We start from the raw sequence: 17,547 nt of genomic DNA on the forward strand, positions 1-17,547 counted from the left end.
TGTGACCGAGATTCTGAAGGCTGAAGTCGGTTGCAAAAGAAACAGCACGCCTTCTGTCATTATATTCAGGCAACAACACACACACACAAAGAAGTGGAGCGGCGTGCAGTGAGACGTACATGGATACGTTTAGTTCCAAGTCTCAAGCGACAAGAGTATAGTCTTGCAAAAGGTCAGACGCTTTGTTTTTTCCTTTCTTATAACAAGCAAAGTGAAAAAGAGGTTGACCGTGGACGAAACGATTGTTCCAGTAAAACAAAAACAGTGCAGTTTCCAAAGCTTTATTTTTTAGAAATTTGTTGATTTGTTTTTTTCTCAAACAACAGTGTTTTAACGCACGGACACACACACACACACACACACACACACACACACACACACACACACACACACACACACACACACGCACGCGCTGTTTATGATTCATCATGAATTCACGCTGTAGAACACGAGTAGCACCGTTTCGGTTTCTCACCAGACAGGATTTGAATGAGTCTGAAAATATCACGGTGGCCGTGTGGTTTTGAAAAGTGAAGCTCCCCGGTGTTAAGAGGCCAACCAATCACAGTAGCACTTAGACAGCACTTCCTTACGTCAGACTCACTTTACTGCGAGTGTTCGTCAACCGTGTCGTTCTAGTGGATGCGGTTTGACGCGCTAAGTACCAGACCATGATCCGGGATAATTGAAATCGCCTGTGAGGACACGCCCCCCCCCCCCCCCCCCCCCCTTGCTTCAACCCATCCCCCCTTCCGCCATACCACCACACCCCTCCTCCCTTATCCCTAACGCCCCTGTCAGTCATCGCACACATGAGCTGCGAATAAGACGATCAGAGTATCGTGTTTATCTATGATCCAATTACACTATACTTAGTGCAGACACTATACCAGCACCCTGTCACGTCACGTTGACACGCGATACGTCGTCATTAGGGCTATACTAGTTATGTATGCGTGTACTTCGAACGTGAGATACATAATTGCACTGGTGGTTCGATTTTGTTCTCCCCACCGTTGTGTCGGTCGTGATGGGAGTAGCTGAACAGCAAAAGGAACAGAAAAGGCGTCACCAAAACAAAAAACACAGAATTTTTTTTTTTTAAGATGAAACATCAGAAGAGTATAACAAATGGAACAAGGGACTGCAGGTGCAGAAAACAGCAACATGAACACAAAAACAAAAGCAATAAGCTAAAAAGAAGAGTAGACAGAAACAAGTCGCGTAAGGTGAAATTACTACATTTAGTCAAGCTGTCCAACTCACGGGATGAAACTGAACGCACTGTATTTTTTCACCAAGACAGTACAGTTTCGTCAATCCCCGCCTGAAGGAAATCGCTCACCTCCCACGTGCAAAACGTAGTGATATTGACACAGCAGATTAGCGCGGTAGCGTATTGTGCTAAGCAGGAAAGCGCGCTTTTCTTGTTAACTGTCTGAGCTTGTTTTGAATCCAACCTATCATCTATATCTATATCTATACACGACTTGTGTCTGTCTGTGTGTGTGTGTGTGTGTCCGCGATGCACGCCCAAGGTTCTCGATGGATTTGTTTCAAATTTGGTGGCCATATTCAGGTACACCCCGGACACAACCTGCTCGATGAGATATTTCAACACGTGCTCTCAGCGCGCAGTGCTGAACCGATTTTGGTTTTTCCCTGGATCCATTCCCAGTAACTAACTCTTCCTTATCTTCTCCAGTGTTTTCAGCGTTTATCTCCCTTCCTTCGTGTGTCGTCAATCCATATTCCCGTTTCTTTTTTTAGAAGGTCACTGTCGACAACGCTCAATCCATATTCCCGTTATACTATTTTTACTCTTCTCCAGTGTTTTGCACGTTTATCTCCCTTCCTTCGTGCGGTGTGCCGGCTAAGCCGGCGTACACCCGGCAAAGCCGGGTCCCCGGCACAGCCGGGTATTCGGCTCGACTTCTTCCCGGCGAAGCCGTACCCGGCGAAGCGGGTATTCATCTAGTATCTATATGTTTTTGGAATCAGGAAATGATAAAGAATAAGATGAAATCATTTTTGGATCGATTTCTTAAATTTTAATCGTAAGATTAATTAATCTATTTTCGTTAATTGTGATCACATTTTAAGAGTAAACATGACATATGTATATATATATTTTTTTAGATTCAGAATGTGATGAAGAATACGATGCAATCAATTTTAAATCTGTTTGCGAAAAATCGATTTTAATGACAACTTTAATGAGCAAACTCATTAATTAATTTTTAAGCCTTCAAGCTGAAATCCAGTACCAAAGTCCGGGCTTCGTCGAAGATTACTTGACCAAAATTTGAACCAATTTGGTTAAAAAATGAGAGCGTGACAGTGCCGCCTCAACTTTCACGAAAAGCCGGATATGACGTCATCAAAGACATTTATCAAAAAAATGAAAAAAACGTCTGGAGATACCATACTCAGGATCTCATGTCAAGTTTCATGAGACTCAAGACTCAAAGACTCAAAATGTTTACTGTCCTCATAAAAACAAGGAAAATTGCCTTACAGTGTCAGGCGATCACAGACATAAAAACATCACATGTATTAAGAATTAAACGATTGCACTTAAAACTAATAACTCTAGCCCGCTTCATATTTGCTGTAAACTTAGAATTAGAATTGCATTAAAACACATGTAAACATCATGAGCGTCTCTCGCAGCACTCACACTTACAGACACACACACAGACACACAGACACACACACACACACACACACACACACACACACACTCTCTCTCTCTCTCTCTCTCACTCGCCATCTCTCTCTATCTCAGTTTAACTAAAAACAATAAAATATATTCAGATTGAGTGGGTAATAATGGCACACAGGCATGATTTAAAAGGTCATGGATAGATAACACATGCGCGTGTATCAAGACCAAGAGCATTCTACAAACTCGTACGCACCCGCACACACACTTGTACACAAACACATACATACACACAGTCACACGATCACAACACACAAGCACACACGCACACACGCACACACACACACACACACACACACACACACACACACACACAGACGCTCACACAGACACAGGCATACACACACACACACACACACACACCAGCGGATCAACATCCGCGCACCCACACATGCGCCAAAGTGCCCATCGCTGCGGAGTTGGCGGCAAATCACACAGGCTGCTTCAGGTCGTGGCGTTGAGTAGCCTGACAGCAGAGGGCAAGTAGGAGGAACCTGTTAGTGCGGCACTTGAAGGAGCGCAACCTCCTCGATGCTGATCGGGCTGGAGTCTGAGCTGCGAGGACGGGATGGAGAGGGTGAGATGGATCTGACCGGATCTTATTAAGCTTTCTGATGGCTGTCTTCTCGTAGATGGAGTTGATGCTTGGCAGTTCTTCTTTGATGATTCTTTCAGCAGTTCTGATAATTTTCCCCAGCTGATCAACATCCGTCTTCTTTGCGCTCCCAAGGAAGCATATGATGTTGTATACGATGAAGATCGGTCCAGTAGTTTTTTCTGAATCGCTACACACACACACACACACACACACATACATCACACCCTCGTCTCGATTCCCCCCCTCTACGTTAAAACATTTAGTCAAAACTTGACTAAATGTAAAAATTGAAAAGAATGATCACAGAAGAAAACAGAGAGTGTAACGTGACCTAACCTAACAAAACGAACAAAATTAGAACAGTATATCAAACAGAACGTAAATGTTGTCTAGGTAACTGCTGTTGTTGGCAGAAAAATTTGATCATCTAAAAACATCTGAGGAAAAATAAAATTAGCTTTTGATGTGATCAATACTTGTTGCAGGGATGGAACACAAATCCCTCAGACGTCATCCCAGTAAATCTTTCCCTATCAGAGTGGAGAGTCAGTTTCTATCATAAAACATTGTTAATGCTGTTTCTTTCTGCTCGTATTATACGTTTCTTGTGTCTGCTTAATCCGAATCAAAACCAGACATAGAGATATACAGACATAGAGATATAATTATACATGGATGTATGTCGGCAGACATAGAGATATAATTATACATGGATGGATGTCAGCTAAAACCAGTTCTAATATAATTATATGCTACTTGTAACCGAGTAAAATGTTAAAAAAAAACCAGAGTATATCTCAAAGCGGATGTGAAAAGGGGACAGGGGGCTTCTGTTAGGGAGGTGTGTGTGTTTGTGGCTGTGTGTTTGGGTGGGGGGGGGGGGGGGAATGGGGGTAGAAACTCTGGCTGTCCTTGTAGCCTCTCGGTGGCGGTGAAAGGCGAGGGGTGAGGAGTGGGGCATTGTTTGGCCAGGCTTTCAACATTGGCCCCTCGTCACCACACAAAGAGCAAGGCGACCCAGGAACTGTTTCCTTCTTTCTCGCTCTCTTCTCCCGCCGGTTGAATCACGCGATAGTCATGACGTGACATCAGCATGGGCCCCGCATTCTGTCCGCCCGCCCATCTGTCTGTCTGTCTGTCACTGACCCTCCTCTAGCCTGGTGCTGGTGAAAGTGACGAACGAAAAAAAACCAAGTTTCCTGACTAACCACGTTGACACTCGGCCGCCTGCGCCATAAAGTCTGTCAAAACAAAGTTCTTTTGGTTCTATACCCTCGAACTCTACACTCGCTGAGTTCAATACACGCTTTTATTATGTAACTCTGTGTCTACATTTCATGGTGGATTTCCTTCTTCCTATCCTTCCTTTAGCTAGCCTCTCGCACTACTAAGTTTGTGAAAGATTGCTGAATCGAGGGTTCAACACAGGATTGAGAATATATCACGACACACAGACTCAATTGTATACGACGGCTCGAAAATAGGTGTACGTAATGGTATACACAAGGCTTCCCGTTGTCCCCAACAGCGCTCTCCAACAGCTGTTGCTGAGTGTGAAAATAAACATTGTCGGATGAACGTACAAACACATGTCGGTAATTGAAAATAATTATGTACTAAACTAGGATGTTTACAAGAGTAGAGGGAGAGGGGGGGGGTGTAACTGGTCTGAAAAGCAGCTCTTGTTTGGTAACAGCACCAACACCACCACAACAACATTCCTTCCTTTGGCCCGAAGACCCGCTGCAAAATAATTGGCATGGGGCGAAAGAAGTAGATTTACTAGCGCCGCTGTTGTTTGTGGCGTCGTTTCCCGTTGGCACACCTCTGACCTTGAGGTGGCCAGTCAGCACAGACATGTATCGCTGTCTGGAGAGCGGAGCGGGAAGGAAGGGCAAGAAGGAACGAGAGTCGTGGTACATGTAGTGCTGTGCTTCTGCTGCTCTTGTGTCTGTGTGTGCTGGAGAGGTAAACTCGGCTTCCACTTCTAAATGCGGGGAGTGGGCGCAATCCTTCTCTCCCGCCGCTCCACAATCAGATAGTTGACAGATAGCGTGTAGTGCAGCTCGCCTGGCGAGCATAGACACCAAGCAAGCCGCAGTGGTAAAGAACACCACTACAGAGAGAAAAACAGGGCGCACTGATAGTCAAGTAGTGTGTGTGTGTGTCTGTGTTTCACTTCCGACGACGTCACAACGGATCTCACAAGGTGCGGTGGTCGCATGACGTGTTTGTTTTCAGCTCTCAACCAGGAAAGAAAAAAAGATTTGACATTGTGAGTCACGTATGAATTGCTGGCGTTTAGAATTTCCCATTTCTACGCATAATTTGTTTTTAGTTTAGCTAACCCGCTTGCCTTCACTGGCAGCGTTTTTCAGACTCAGTTTTGCGAGCGATTAAGTTTTGGTTGGATTTTCATTGATCTTTTTTGGAAGTGAAAATAGGTTTACGACCTTGTACGCCAGAGGTTTTTGATGTGGAAAGATTGATCGTAGATTTAATGAGTTTGTTGTTTGTGCTGAGTTGATTGTCGATGATGGTTGTTAATGGAGTTAGCTGTGAAGAAAACTGACTGTGTGTCCATTATGTCTCTTCACCCAGTGGTTCATTCAATCCTACGTGGAGACGCCACCCCAAGGAGAACTTCCAGACAACTTACTACTAAGGATCAGCAACCTCAAGTGAGTAATTTGATTTTGTGATCATCACTGTTTAATATTATGTAACCTGTGTCTGATGTGATGAATGTACATTGTCGCTTTACTGATCTGTCTGCGTTATGTCATCTTTTCCTTCCTTACATTGTGTCCCAGTTGTTCTGTTAGGTAAAATACAGAGAATTAGAAATTACTTGTTGTTAGTACTTAATGAAATAAAATAAAATCCTTTATAATAGCTGCACATACAATTTCATGAACAAATGTTAAAATTCATCTTAATTGTGACATGGTTATCCCTTTCTATAAAATCTTGGTTAAAGTTGACTTTTACATTTAAAATAAGTATATTTTATTTGATCATCTTGTTGATTTTTGTTGAAATATTCAAAATATATATATATATATATCAAAACAAATTCCTACTGAGTGCCATGACAAATGAATTGAGAGAAACTGAAGAAAAAGCTGTGTTTAAAACAAAAAAGAGAGAATTTTTAAATAGAAAACAGTGTTGTTCTTTGTTGTAGCAAGGCGTCAATTGATGTATCATTACATCCTAAACATGTAGATATATATTTCCTTGTATACTGTTGACATGATGTTGATAAGTCTTCTCTGTGTATCCCTAATTACTATCGATCTGTTCTGTGGCAATGGCTCTATTGTCAAACAGATGTTACTTTACTTGGCCTGCATGCCTATACAGAAATTGATTTGTATTAGCAGGACGGTTATAGCTCCAGTGTAATTTGTATTGACATTCTTACCAGCTTGTGCGTGTTTCACCTGGGGCAACTGCATATCCTTAGTGACATTTTCTGCAGCATTAGTAATTAATTTCCTGTCTGTTTGGAAGAGGAGGTTATCGGCAGCCCTTTGTTCATCTGTGTGTAGTCTTTTCTATATATGTGGGAGTATATTGCTGGTGTATGGCTGCTTATTTTGTGTTTCCGAGAGTTCTGTTTACATCCCCCCCCCCCCCCTGCTCCATCCCCCCCCACCCCACCCCACCCCTCCTCCACCTACCCCTGAAAATCTTCACAACTCTTCATGTCCTCATTTCAGAATGCTTCTTAAGGTTCTTTTTGCTGAAATATGATTTTTTTTTTAAACAGAGGAAATACCCATGGTTAGGACTAAAGTGGATAAAAAAAGAAAAAAACACGGATGTGTTGTGTGTGTGCAAACACTGAGAGCTTAAAGTTTGCAGTGGCTCTCTGAAATCCCCACAGTTGCAAGGAGTGGCAATAGAAACACGATATGCCACGTTTGTAAACGGGGATTAACCGTGATTTAATAGGACCTAAAACTACAACGCTGTTGTAAATAATCCTAGAGTGCCATTCTCAAGCTTAGAGTGCGCCCTCAAACTTGTCTTCACATTGAGACTTGGAAGATCGATGGTTGAAAACTTGGCAGAAGGTGACCTTCATGTGTCATGTACGTTTTCCAAGTGGAAAATAAATATAGCGTGGCACAGTATTGACATAACTTTACTTCAGCGACGCTTTTTCAGTCCCCTGTATAGTACACCCCTAGCCTACTTCAACGGGTGAAAAAAACCGTTCTGGTTGTACTAAGACATGACAAGCGTTTGTTGATTCACTTGTTTCCCTTCAGCTATTAGTTTTTAATGGGCGCGCTCCACTATTGACATACATGTTCTTTGTCGGGACAACGACAGGGGTGAAGAAAAGAAGTATAGAAGCAGCTTGAAAAGGGGGGGGGCCGCGCGTCCTATTTGCAGCCAGTCCTGACATTTCACCGTTTCACATGCTTTGTAGACTCGCTATCTCCATGTGCCCCACCCACTGTTCTAATATTGAGCCGCGGGGCCGCTCCACTCCAGCAATACACGTTTCACAAGTTGACATAACAACCTGGCCTATGCGCCGGGGGCTATGGGAGAGTGGAACACTGCTTTTCAGGTCGTGAAAGGTTTAGGTGAAAATTCTATACATGGGGAAAGGGAGTAATATTACCTAGCTGTTAATATCACCTGGTGGGTCAGAGTTGTGGTTTTCAGTGAGGGCGTTAACTTTGTACCCAGACAGTTACTTGTACCGTGGTTTGGTAATGCGCGGTAACTATAGCACAGAGGATTGCGGAGTGTGGCAGGATCAAACACAACAGACGCACAGGTTTGGTCACGAAATGGGGAGCCTACTTACTCACCCAGCAGCTGACGTAGTGTAGAGAAGAGTAGGTGGACCAGAAACATAATGACATAGGTACAGCCAAGTGTAATTTGTATACACTTCTGCGCGGCTGGTCATGCGGAAAGTAATGAAGGAGGCTCGATGAAGTAACCTAGTCAGCAGTTGGGAATCCTTGACGCGCGCAGTGTAGTATTTTCACCATCTTGCGAACCACTCGACCGTGTTTAAGGACATTTGGCAGGCTGGTGCTAGCGACATGAAAGAATGGTGTAGTGTTGGGTGGGTTTTTTTTTTAATGGCCCCAGGCACATTGCTGCCAAGCTAAAGGCCGCCACTAGGTTCGAAGACCAGATAACGAGGTCAGATGACTCGCGTTGTTGATGGCTGATCAGGGTCATTGCTGTGAATCACTATACTGCTGAGCGTTGTGCAACATTACTCGTGATGAGCAGTCGTTGAAGACAGGCGATCCTCCCCCCCCCCCCCCCTCCCCCTTTCGTGTAAGGGAGGTAGGTCACAAAAATAGGATTAAGTGCGCGCATAATTCAGTGGCCGGGAGAGGAGAGCAGAAACAGCTGTCACCACGGTTGGCATTGACGTAGGGCTGCATCCATTGCACCACGGCTGTGATGAAAGCAGGGTCTGTTTTCTTTCTCTACCGCCTGAGCTAAAAACGAACACAGTAAATTAGACGAGAGGGGAATCACGGAGTGCTAAATTCAACGCGCACGAACATAATGGTTGCGCAATGATAAGCTCTGCTTGTGTTGAAAAGTGCAGTCGATGATAGCAGTTGTCATGTGTTTTGACTTGTGTGTAGGTTTCTCTCATCGACATGTCATTTTAGAGAAACGCGGGCTAGTCACATACACACACACACACACACACGCACGCACGCACACACACACACACACACACACACACACACACACACACACACACACACACACACACCACTTTGAGCAGGGTTAAACCCTAGATACATGCGCTTTATAAATATCATGCATTATTATTATTATTATTATTAACTCAACACACAAACTTTGTCCCTTGGGGGTTAGGGATGACACTGTTGACAGGACGTATTGCAATCATCAATCATTCTCAGTCAGTTGTCGCAAACTGAAAGGAAACTGTAGAGAGAAGGGAGGGTGGAAGGAAACTGTAGAGAGAGGAGGAGACGGGATGATGGAAGGAAAGTGTAGAGAGAGGAGGAGAAGGGAGGGTGGAGGCAAGCTGGGTCAACTCAAAGTCACTTCACGTCACAAGTGACGGGCGACGTGTCCAGGAAGGTTTCACTCTGGCTGTCATTCGCCCTGTCATACATACACGGCTGTTACTCATCTGTCACCGACCAGGACATAGAGTGTATATGTACAACATCCACTGCTGCCTTACATGAACAACGTCCACAGGGTTTTTGTTTTGTTTTTGGGGGGTGTTTTTTGGTACAGAGGAAAATCGTCAGCTCGTTCTCCAACAAACAACGATATTTTTTTTTAATACAGTAGGAAGGGGATCCTCTTTAAATATTATTATTAGACGAAATCATAAGCGCGTTCCCGGGAATTAAAAGTATTGCTTGAATAGCAGCAGGGGGGTCCTCTTTGAATGGTAAAATATAGTACATTTTATTTATCTCAGATTTACATTATAGTCTTTGAACCCAGCAGTGCACCAAGTCTGTTCCGCTAAACTAGCGGTTGTCTAATGCACGGGAACGTTCACCACGGTATCACTCATAGTTTGTGGAGTTTGAAGGGCGTAATACTATGTACACGATGGAGTTTACCACCAGTGGATCATAGGAGCCAAGCTACACTCTGTTACAAACAGGAATACATATGTGGTGCGCGCGTTCACTTTGAGACACACACATATAAAGACAGACTCACATACAGACACATATCTATATAATTATACAACACAATATAGATTGTGGCCCAACAATGTCGGTGAGAGTTGTCACTTGAGGTCGGCGTAATCATTTATTTATCAATCCTTGAAGCAGTCCACGTGACGCAAGTAGGCCAGCCAAGGAGATGAAGTTGATTGCAGCAATATCCGGTACACGGTTCGCACTCACGGACTGATAGGGGAGTGTGTCACAGTGTGTGTGTGTCTCTTGAGACATGATTTTTGATCAAGATGTTACCTGTACAAGTACTTTGTGATAGGGGAGTTGATTCGATGATATTATGTATGGCCTGGTAGTCAAGGTCATCATTCAGCAAAAAAAAAAGGTCAAACTCTTACACATACCTTCGACATTCAGAGTAAATTAAAAAAGAGACTACAAGGTACACGGACAGACTGCCAAATATAAACACGTCAATGATAAGGGGATTGTTTGTGAGTGTGCGTGCGTGCGTGAAAGAGGAATGTCTATCATTCTATTCGTGCGTACGTAGGCAGTTTTATGGGTAGAAAAAAAACCACAATTAAAAACTAGACGGCAACAGGTGAAGGTTGCAATTGCTTTATTAAACGTCAACCACAGTGTAAACACCGTGACTGCGCCCACGGCTTTCTACTCAAAATAGCCTGACGTGCAGAGCCAGGAAAATGACAACGGCAAGATTGACGTCTGTTATCGCCGCCATAATAATATGTTCCCACAAAACTTTATGGCTGCTTGGGGTCGGCAGACTTTTCCTCATTTGCATTGGTCGCGTCGAGAATGGGGACAAGCCTTGATGGTGAGGAGGGGGTAGGGGGTGGTGTCGAAGGAGGAGGGCTGCTATCATGTTGCGGCTTTGTCCTCAAACAGGATCCACTTATAATCAATGCACCCTGCCTTTTTTTAAACCAGCAGGCGAAAAGATCAGCAGTGTGGTATCGTCTCCCATTTGCATAGCAGGTTGGTGGGAGACACGCGAAGGAGCTCAAAAGCTGGGCTCTTGGTCGGGGTAGGGACAACAGGTAAGACGAGAACGGGGGAATGGGTGAGAGGGGGCCGGGGGTGGAAAGATTGGGGGCAGATAAACAATAGCCAGCCTTGTAAGAGGGGTCGACCTTTGGGATAAGGGGACGCGAAATGACAGGTGCAAGGAGACGGAGAGAGGGGGATGGGTGTGTGTGTAGAGATAACACGTTAACACTGGCGAACCCCAGTGATTGTCGACCTGCAAGTAGGGTAGAATAGCCCCCGTTTACCTTCCACCTCCACCACTCATTGTGACTAATGCGGCACTTATTTACCTTGTCACGCTAGGCAGCAGCCAAGCAACCTTTCTATTGTTTTCCTGCGAACACAGGGAGGGGGGGGTGGGTGTCCGTAGCCCCCCGTTACAGGTTTCTATTCCGTCCCCCCCATTTCGCCGTCCCCTGCTGTTTGCTGGCGCTCACACAGCCTGTGTGACACCACCGACCCGGGGACCGGCAAGTAGACATGTAGCCATGTCGCTTGTCAAAGTTCTAACCTTTGTACTTTCTCCTCACGTGTTTCTGCTCTGTATGTACAGTGGTTTCGCTTTCTGCAAGCATCCCCGCCTCTCATGTCAACTTGTGTAGCTCTGCTAGCTCATCTGTCATCCGGAAAACACTCTACATTGTTGTATGTATAACATGTCTCTGTCAGGCGCGGTTTGTAGGTTATTGTTCGTTTCGTATTTGAAGTGAGGCCTGTTTCTCTTCCGCAAAGAATTGTCTTTACTGCTTCCTTGCGTATACCTTAGTCACGGTCACTGCTAAGAGCGTTCATAAAGCCCTTTGGACACTGTGCAGAGGTCGTAACTTTGTGTTGTACGTGAACGTGGGGTTATAGATAAGTGAGACGGCTGAATAACAGTATATTTGGCAAGGTCAACACGCCGCGAATGCCAAGGGGGTAGAGAACGTTCCAAGTACTGGCTGGTGCAGTCCGCCTTTCGTGTCAGCAGCCATTTGCAGAACTGCTAGGAACAATTTGGTGGAGGGGAGGAAGAGATGGAGGGAGGGAGGGCTGTCTTGCAATTTTGGGATGCCAGTACCGGTTCCCTAAGTTCACGAGTTCACTGTGTGTGGTAACAAAGCGGGGAGAAGCTGGTGGTGTGGGTTGTACGAGTGTCAGAACTAGAGAAGAAGAAGCCAAACTCTATGTTGACGGCTAGGATCAATACCTCATCTTGCTCAGACCCCACTATTTCCATACATAACACCGCATGCGTACCAAGTACAGCGCAAACTAACGATTTATCTTTTGCAGCTGAAGCTGGTATATGGGCGCTTTTTTCTCTCGAGATAATGGTGCCATGTGTGCGATGTTTAGGAGGGGATTGTCGCTTGGGGACTGGGGGGAAGAGGGGGTATAAATTGTGCAGCGGAGAGGTGATCGATGGAGAGATAACGTCACCTTATTGATTTATCGATAGGGCGCTCTTTGTCAAGCCGGCATGGCCACACATGCTGTCACAGCACTGGTCGGGCAGCTCGTGCCTTGGTGGAATAAAGCCAGGCTGGTCGATACACGCCCACTGTTGAACGGCCGTCCCCCACCCCCTCCCCACCCCCCTCTCTCTCTCTTTCTTTCGTCTCGTCAAGTGCGACTCAAATTCACCCCTTTGCCATGTTCATGGTTGGCAGTTCAACCTTCATATTATTCCTTTAATTATGGCAGTATGGTTCTGACTTCAGCAAGAACGCTCACACGAACAACACTTATACACAGGGACAGGCAGTCGTGTACGTACACAAACACACACACACACACACACGATTCACCTACTAGTACTACACATTATTTGCACAGACACCAAGAGCCCACGCAGTGCCGTGTTGATATATTCAATTTACGTCAGTGTCTGGCTGATCTATGTAATGCAACGTTTCTCCACCGAGCCAGCGCGCTGACTTGGAGGGGGAAAAAATACCTGTAGTTGTAGACTGTTACTATGGTGCGTAATGGAGGGCTGGTGTGAATGCAGGTAATAACAGCCTTCACCCGCGGCCTCGGTCTTTCTCCTTTCTCACTGCTGCGACAGCCAGCATAATCATAGACATTACTGCCCACATTAGATTGTTCCTTCCCATGCCCCTACACCCCAGCAACCCCTTCCCTTTCCTTTGACATTTTGGCTTATTTATTTTTGCTGTTGCGTTGAATGTGTTTGTCGGCGATCGCTTGAATTCTGCGTCAAAGGGTGATTGAATTGTCAGGTCGGATTCGTTCCCTTTCCAGTTCCTTTTTTGATCGGGTTGATTCATGCTCCGGAAATTGTAGCAGTCGCTGTTTTATTCATTCTGTAGAGATTGTAGCAATCGCTTTTTGTGTTTGTGTTTGCGTGTGTGTGTGTGGCATGTGTTGTGAATAGCAGAGCTGAAAAGGAACGGCTTAGGTGCGCTGTGCCTGCTCACTGGTGTATTGCGATCTGATTGTGGCTGGCAGCCGTTATTATTCAAGACGGCGATGTCTGTTTTCCCAGTCCCATAAAGTATTTTGGGAAGTGCAGCGTGATACCGTTTATACTTGGCATCATTTTTACCCCCCACCCGCTTTTCTCTTTCTACTAGATATGTGATGGCAAGCCAGCCAAGTATCTACGATACACACACAACATCACGCTACATCAGCATCAGCATCCCAGCTTCTTACCTTTCATCCCCACACCTGGATGGGGGGAGGGGATGGAACGGATATATGTGGGAAAGCCATCACGTGCGCGCACTGCACAGAGAAGCGAGTGTAGTCGGCACTACCCATCCCTGGGCTCCGTTATCTGTGGCAGCTGCCATCCTCTTCATGTTATTTCTCTTGCCCCGTGTTATTACACCCTCCCTTCTCTCATCTTCCGCTGTCTGTCCGCCTCAGTTTGTGGTTTTCACCGGCAGGTTCGCTCCTTATTCAACACTCAACGCGCTTCGTGTTCTTGCGGGTTTTTTTTCGCCCTTATTCTTCACCGGTGTGTTTTACAAGCGGTCTGCGTTTCCATTGCGCTTTGGAACTGTGTGAGTACACGTGCGGATTTTATCGCTTACGTGATTGTGGCGTGATGGATTACGCAACGTTTTGAATGTCAGACGGGGGGGGGGGGGGGGGGGGGGGGCCTAGTTTTTCTTCTCGTTGAATTGCGTTTATATGCTCATGTTCTGTCTTCGATTTTCTACATTCTTCGTGCACTGACTTATGTCAAGTAGCTCTGCTTGGGGAAACCAAACATATAATTATAATGATTTTCGTGCTTTGGTGAAACCTTGTGTGCTTCTGTGTCCTTTGTGACATAACGTCCCTCCCATGTCCAGGTGACATAATTTTGTGTGCCCACTGTGTAGATGACATAATTCTTTCTCAATCGTAATAGGAAAAGTGCCCACCAATACCAGAGATTACGTACAACATCCTATCGTATTACCGAACTGTAGGCCAAACTCCATCCCTATAGGACTGCCTACCTGTCTGTCTGTATGTTGCCGGCTACCGTACTTGCCTTGCTGCATGGTGATTTGACTGGCGTGTTGTCGTGCACGGCTCTAGCCCGAGGGAGTCGCTGCTTTTGTCAGCTCTTCTGTCATCTCGGAGGAGAAGAAGGAAAGGTCAGGGAAGGGAGGGGGGAGGAGGGTACTAGGACGAAAGGAAGTGTTGTCAGCGTGAGGACAGTTGTGTGTGTGCGCACGGTCCCTGTGTCAACGGCTGTCTTTGTCACAGGGGCCCAAGGGGGAAATGGAAGTCGTTTCGCCCACAGACGCATGTGTAACTACTCCCCTGCCTAAACACCCCACTCTACGTGTATCGCCAGACACGTCTGCGTCCGTCTCGTTGCGCTTGTCACACACACACACGCTGCTATTTTTTCTCTCCAACCTAAATATTATTTTTCATTATAATTATCACCGTTCTGCTTGTGACAGTGTTACCAGGTAGCTGTTCTCAGCTTGTCCTATTTTATTTGATCTGAGGGGTGGATGGGCTTCTTTTTTACTAGTTTTGACTAAATGTTTTAACATACAGGTGGAATCGAGACGAGGGTCGTGGTGTATGTGTGTCTGTCTGTCTGTCTGTCTGTCTGTCTGTGCGTGTGTGTGTGTAGAGCGATTCAGACCAAACTACTGAACCGATCTTTATGAAATTTGACATGTGAGTTCCTGGGAATAATATCCCCGGACGTGTTTTTCATTTTTTCGATCAATACTTTTGATGACGTCATATCCGGCTTTTTGTAAAAGTTGAGGCGGCACTGTCACACCCTCATTTTTTCTAATTTGATAATCTTTTTTTTATATATATATATAACGATCCAAATTTACGTTCATCTTATTCTACATCATTTCCTGATTCCAAAAACATATAAATATGTTATATTTGGATTAAAAACAAGCTCTGAAAATTAAACATATAAAAATTATGATCAAAATTAAATGTCCGAAATCGATTTAAAAACAATTTCATCTTATTCCTTGTCGGTTCCTGATTCCAAAAACATATAGATATGATATGTTTGGATTAAAAACACGCTCAGAAAGTTAAAACGAAGAGAGGTACAGAAAAGCGTGCTATGCAGCACAGCGAAATCACTACCGCGCTGAACAGGCTCTTCAGTTTCACTCCGTTTTGCACAAGCGGCGGACTACGGTCATTGTGAAAAAATGCAGTGCGTTCAGTTTCATTCTGTGGGTTCCACAGCTTGACTAAATGTAGTAATTTCGCCTTACGCGACTTGTTTTGTTTTTTTAGCTTCACCGGCAATCAGTCACAACCGTAAACAAAAAGAGAAAATAAAAACAAAAACTGTGTAGATTATCATCCGTATTAGACCATTAACTTCAACGTATCAAACCCACAATACACCCTCAACTGAAGTATTCCCCTTTAAAAACTATCTGTAACTAGTTTATACTAGCAAAAGTAGCACACTTGCTAAACACTTATGTTCATTTAACAGAAGTGTTGACCATGTGTGCTACTTTTGCTTGTAGAACTATGTACTGTCACACTGAGTTCAAAGCTGGTTACAGAAAGTGTGTTCAAAAGTGTAACAGTTGAATTTAGAGTGTCATGAAGAATCAGAGGTATCAAAGTCACCATGTGAATATTTTTGTTTGCTCCGTACTATACTAGGTCCACAATGCTAACTGCGCAGCTAAGCAAATTATCACACTTCACGTTTGCCACAACATACTCGCAGCCAGGTTGCTTTAATAAATGGACAGATACATTGTATGTTTTTATCCGCAGATACATTGTATGTTTTTATCCGCTGAAAAGGAAGATACTGTTGTGCATTGTACTTTTTGTCGACATTGATTTTGTCTGCCTGTTTCACACAGCAACCAGAGGCTGTACAAAGATCGATGTGAAAGTAATCTTCTCGAGAACCTGATAGCGGCGTGTCGTGTGTGTGCACCTTTAGTCCTGTTGATTACCATCATCAGATTACACTCCATTGTGTTTGGATTGAGTGCGTTAGCCCAGCTCGTTGACAGAAGCCATCTGTGACAGCAATTAAAAGGTGTTGTTGTTTTGTAGGCCGACCTCGGTTTTAATAAGGCTCTAGGCAGCTTTACTTTTGCGGTAGGTGTGTTCGTCTCACACCACCACTTATTCTGCGTCAGGTAACTAATTCATCATAGTCGGTGTATGGAGGTGTTTTGTCCACTTTTTGTTTGTTTCTTGTAAAGGACTGAGTAAGCACGAGGTCTATGGGAAAGAGTTATTTCGTGCAGTTGGTCTGTGGAGAGGACTGTAATCTGCTTAGAAATAGCAATGTTAGAAAGTGTACCCGCTTATTTCGTACAGTAAGCGTGTTTCCCCTTTGTGGTCAGTTTTTTTTAATAGAAATTAGCGTTCTTGCTTGGAACACAAACTTACTGTGGAGGCTGTAGCGAGAGAGAAAAAAGTGCTAGTAAAGGGGCGAAGACTTCCTCTATACGCAACTGTTTGTGTGGCAAGGTGTCAGCATGCAAGTGGTTGTGGGACTGTTGTGTGTGTTAGCAAGTTGTGGTGTTTCATTGGGGAGATGACAAACCTAGCAATCCCAGTTGAGCTCTAAATGGCGACTCACAGCGGGACCTCTGGAGCAAGTTTTATTTGAAGAGAAAGCCACTCGAGTGACTGACATTGTGCGCGTTATTTGTGCCAAGCGATGACGTCACAGCACTTAAACCTTCAGCCCTTGCGTGTCGCCTACTTGAAATGATCCATAGGGGCCGTGTTGGCCACCGGATTTATCTGAGCTTTTCGACCTTTAGCCTCGTGAGTCCTTCCCCTCGGACCCCTACACCCCACCCCCCACCCCCCAATTCTCGCCGACCAACCGCTTCACTTCGCAGCCTTCATTGTCAAGGAGGAATGTTAGCGTGAAAGCGGATAGGAGAACGTGTGGTGTGAGTGTCTGGCAAATTCCTTCCTGGTGTTGCGAGCAGTCCTGTGACACAATAAAACAAAGCTGTGGGGACCTGACAACATTTCCCCTCCGGAACTGGTAAGTAGGC

At 44.9% G+C, this 17,547-nt stretch overlaps 2 protein-coding genes across 3 annotated transcripts in view; both read left to right on the plus strand.

The window, feature by feature from the left end:
• LOC138982996 (eukaryotic translation initiation factor 2-alpha kinase 3-like) overlaps nucleotides 1–17,547 on the plus strand; it is a 387,290-nt gene that overhangs the window by 366,599 nt on the left and 3,144 nt on the right. The gene's annotated exons all lie outside the window — the stretch shown is intronic.
• LOC138982995 (probable JmjC domain-containing histone demethylation protein 2C) overlaps nucleotides 1–17,547 on the plus strand; it is a 124,397-nt gene that overhangs the window by 65,176 nt on the left and 41,674 nt on the right. For both annotated transcript variants that reach the window (XM_070356383.1, XM_070356384.1), the window contains one exon: nucleotides 5,925–6,004. In XM_070356383.1, coding sequence (XP_070212484.1) covers nucleotides 5,925–6,004 — 80 coding nt within the window. The remainder of the gene's footprint in view (nucleotides 1–5,924; nucleotides 6,005–17,547) is intronic.

Source organism: Littorina saxatilis, linkage group LG12, assembly GCF_037325665.1.
Source record: "Littorina saxatilis isolate snail1 linkage group LG12, US_GU_Lsax_2.0, whole genome shotgun sequence".
Taxonomy (NCBI): domain Eukaryota; kingdom Metazoa; phylum Mollusca; class Gastropoda; order Littorinimorpha; family Littorinidae; genus Littorina; species Littorina saxatilis.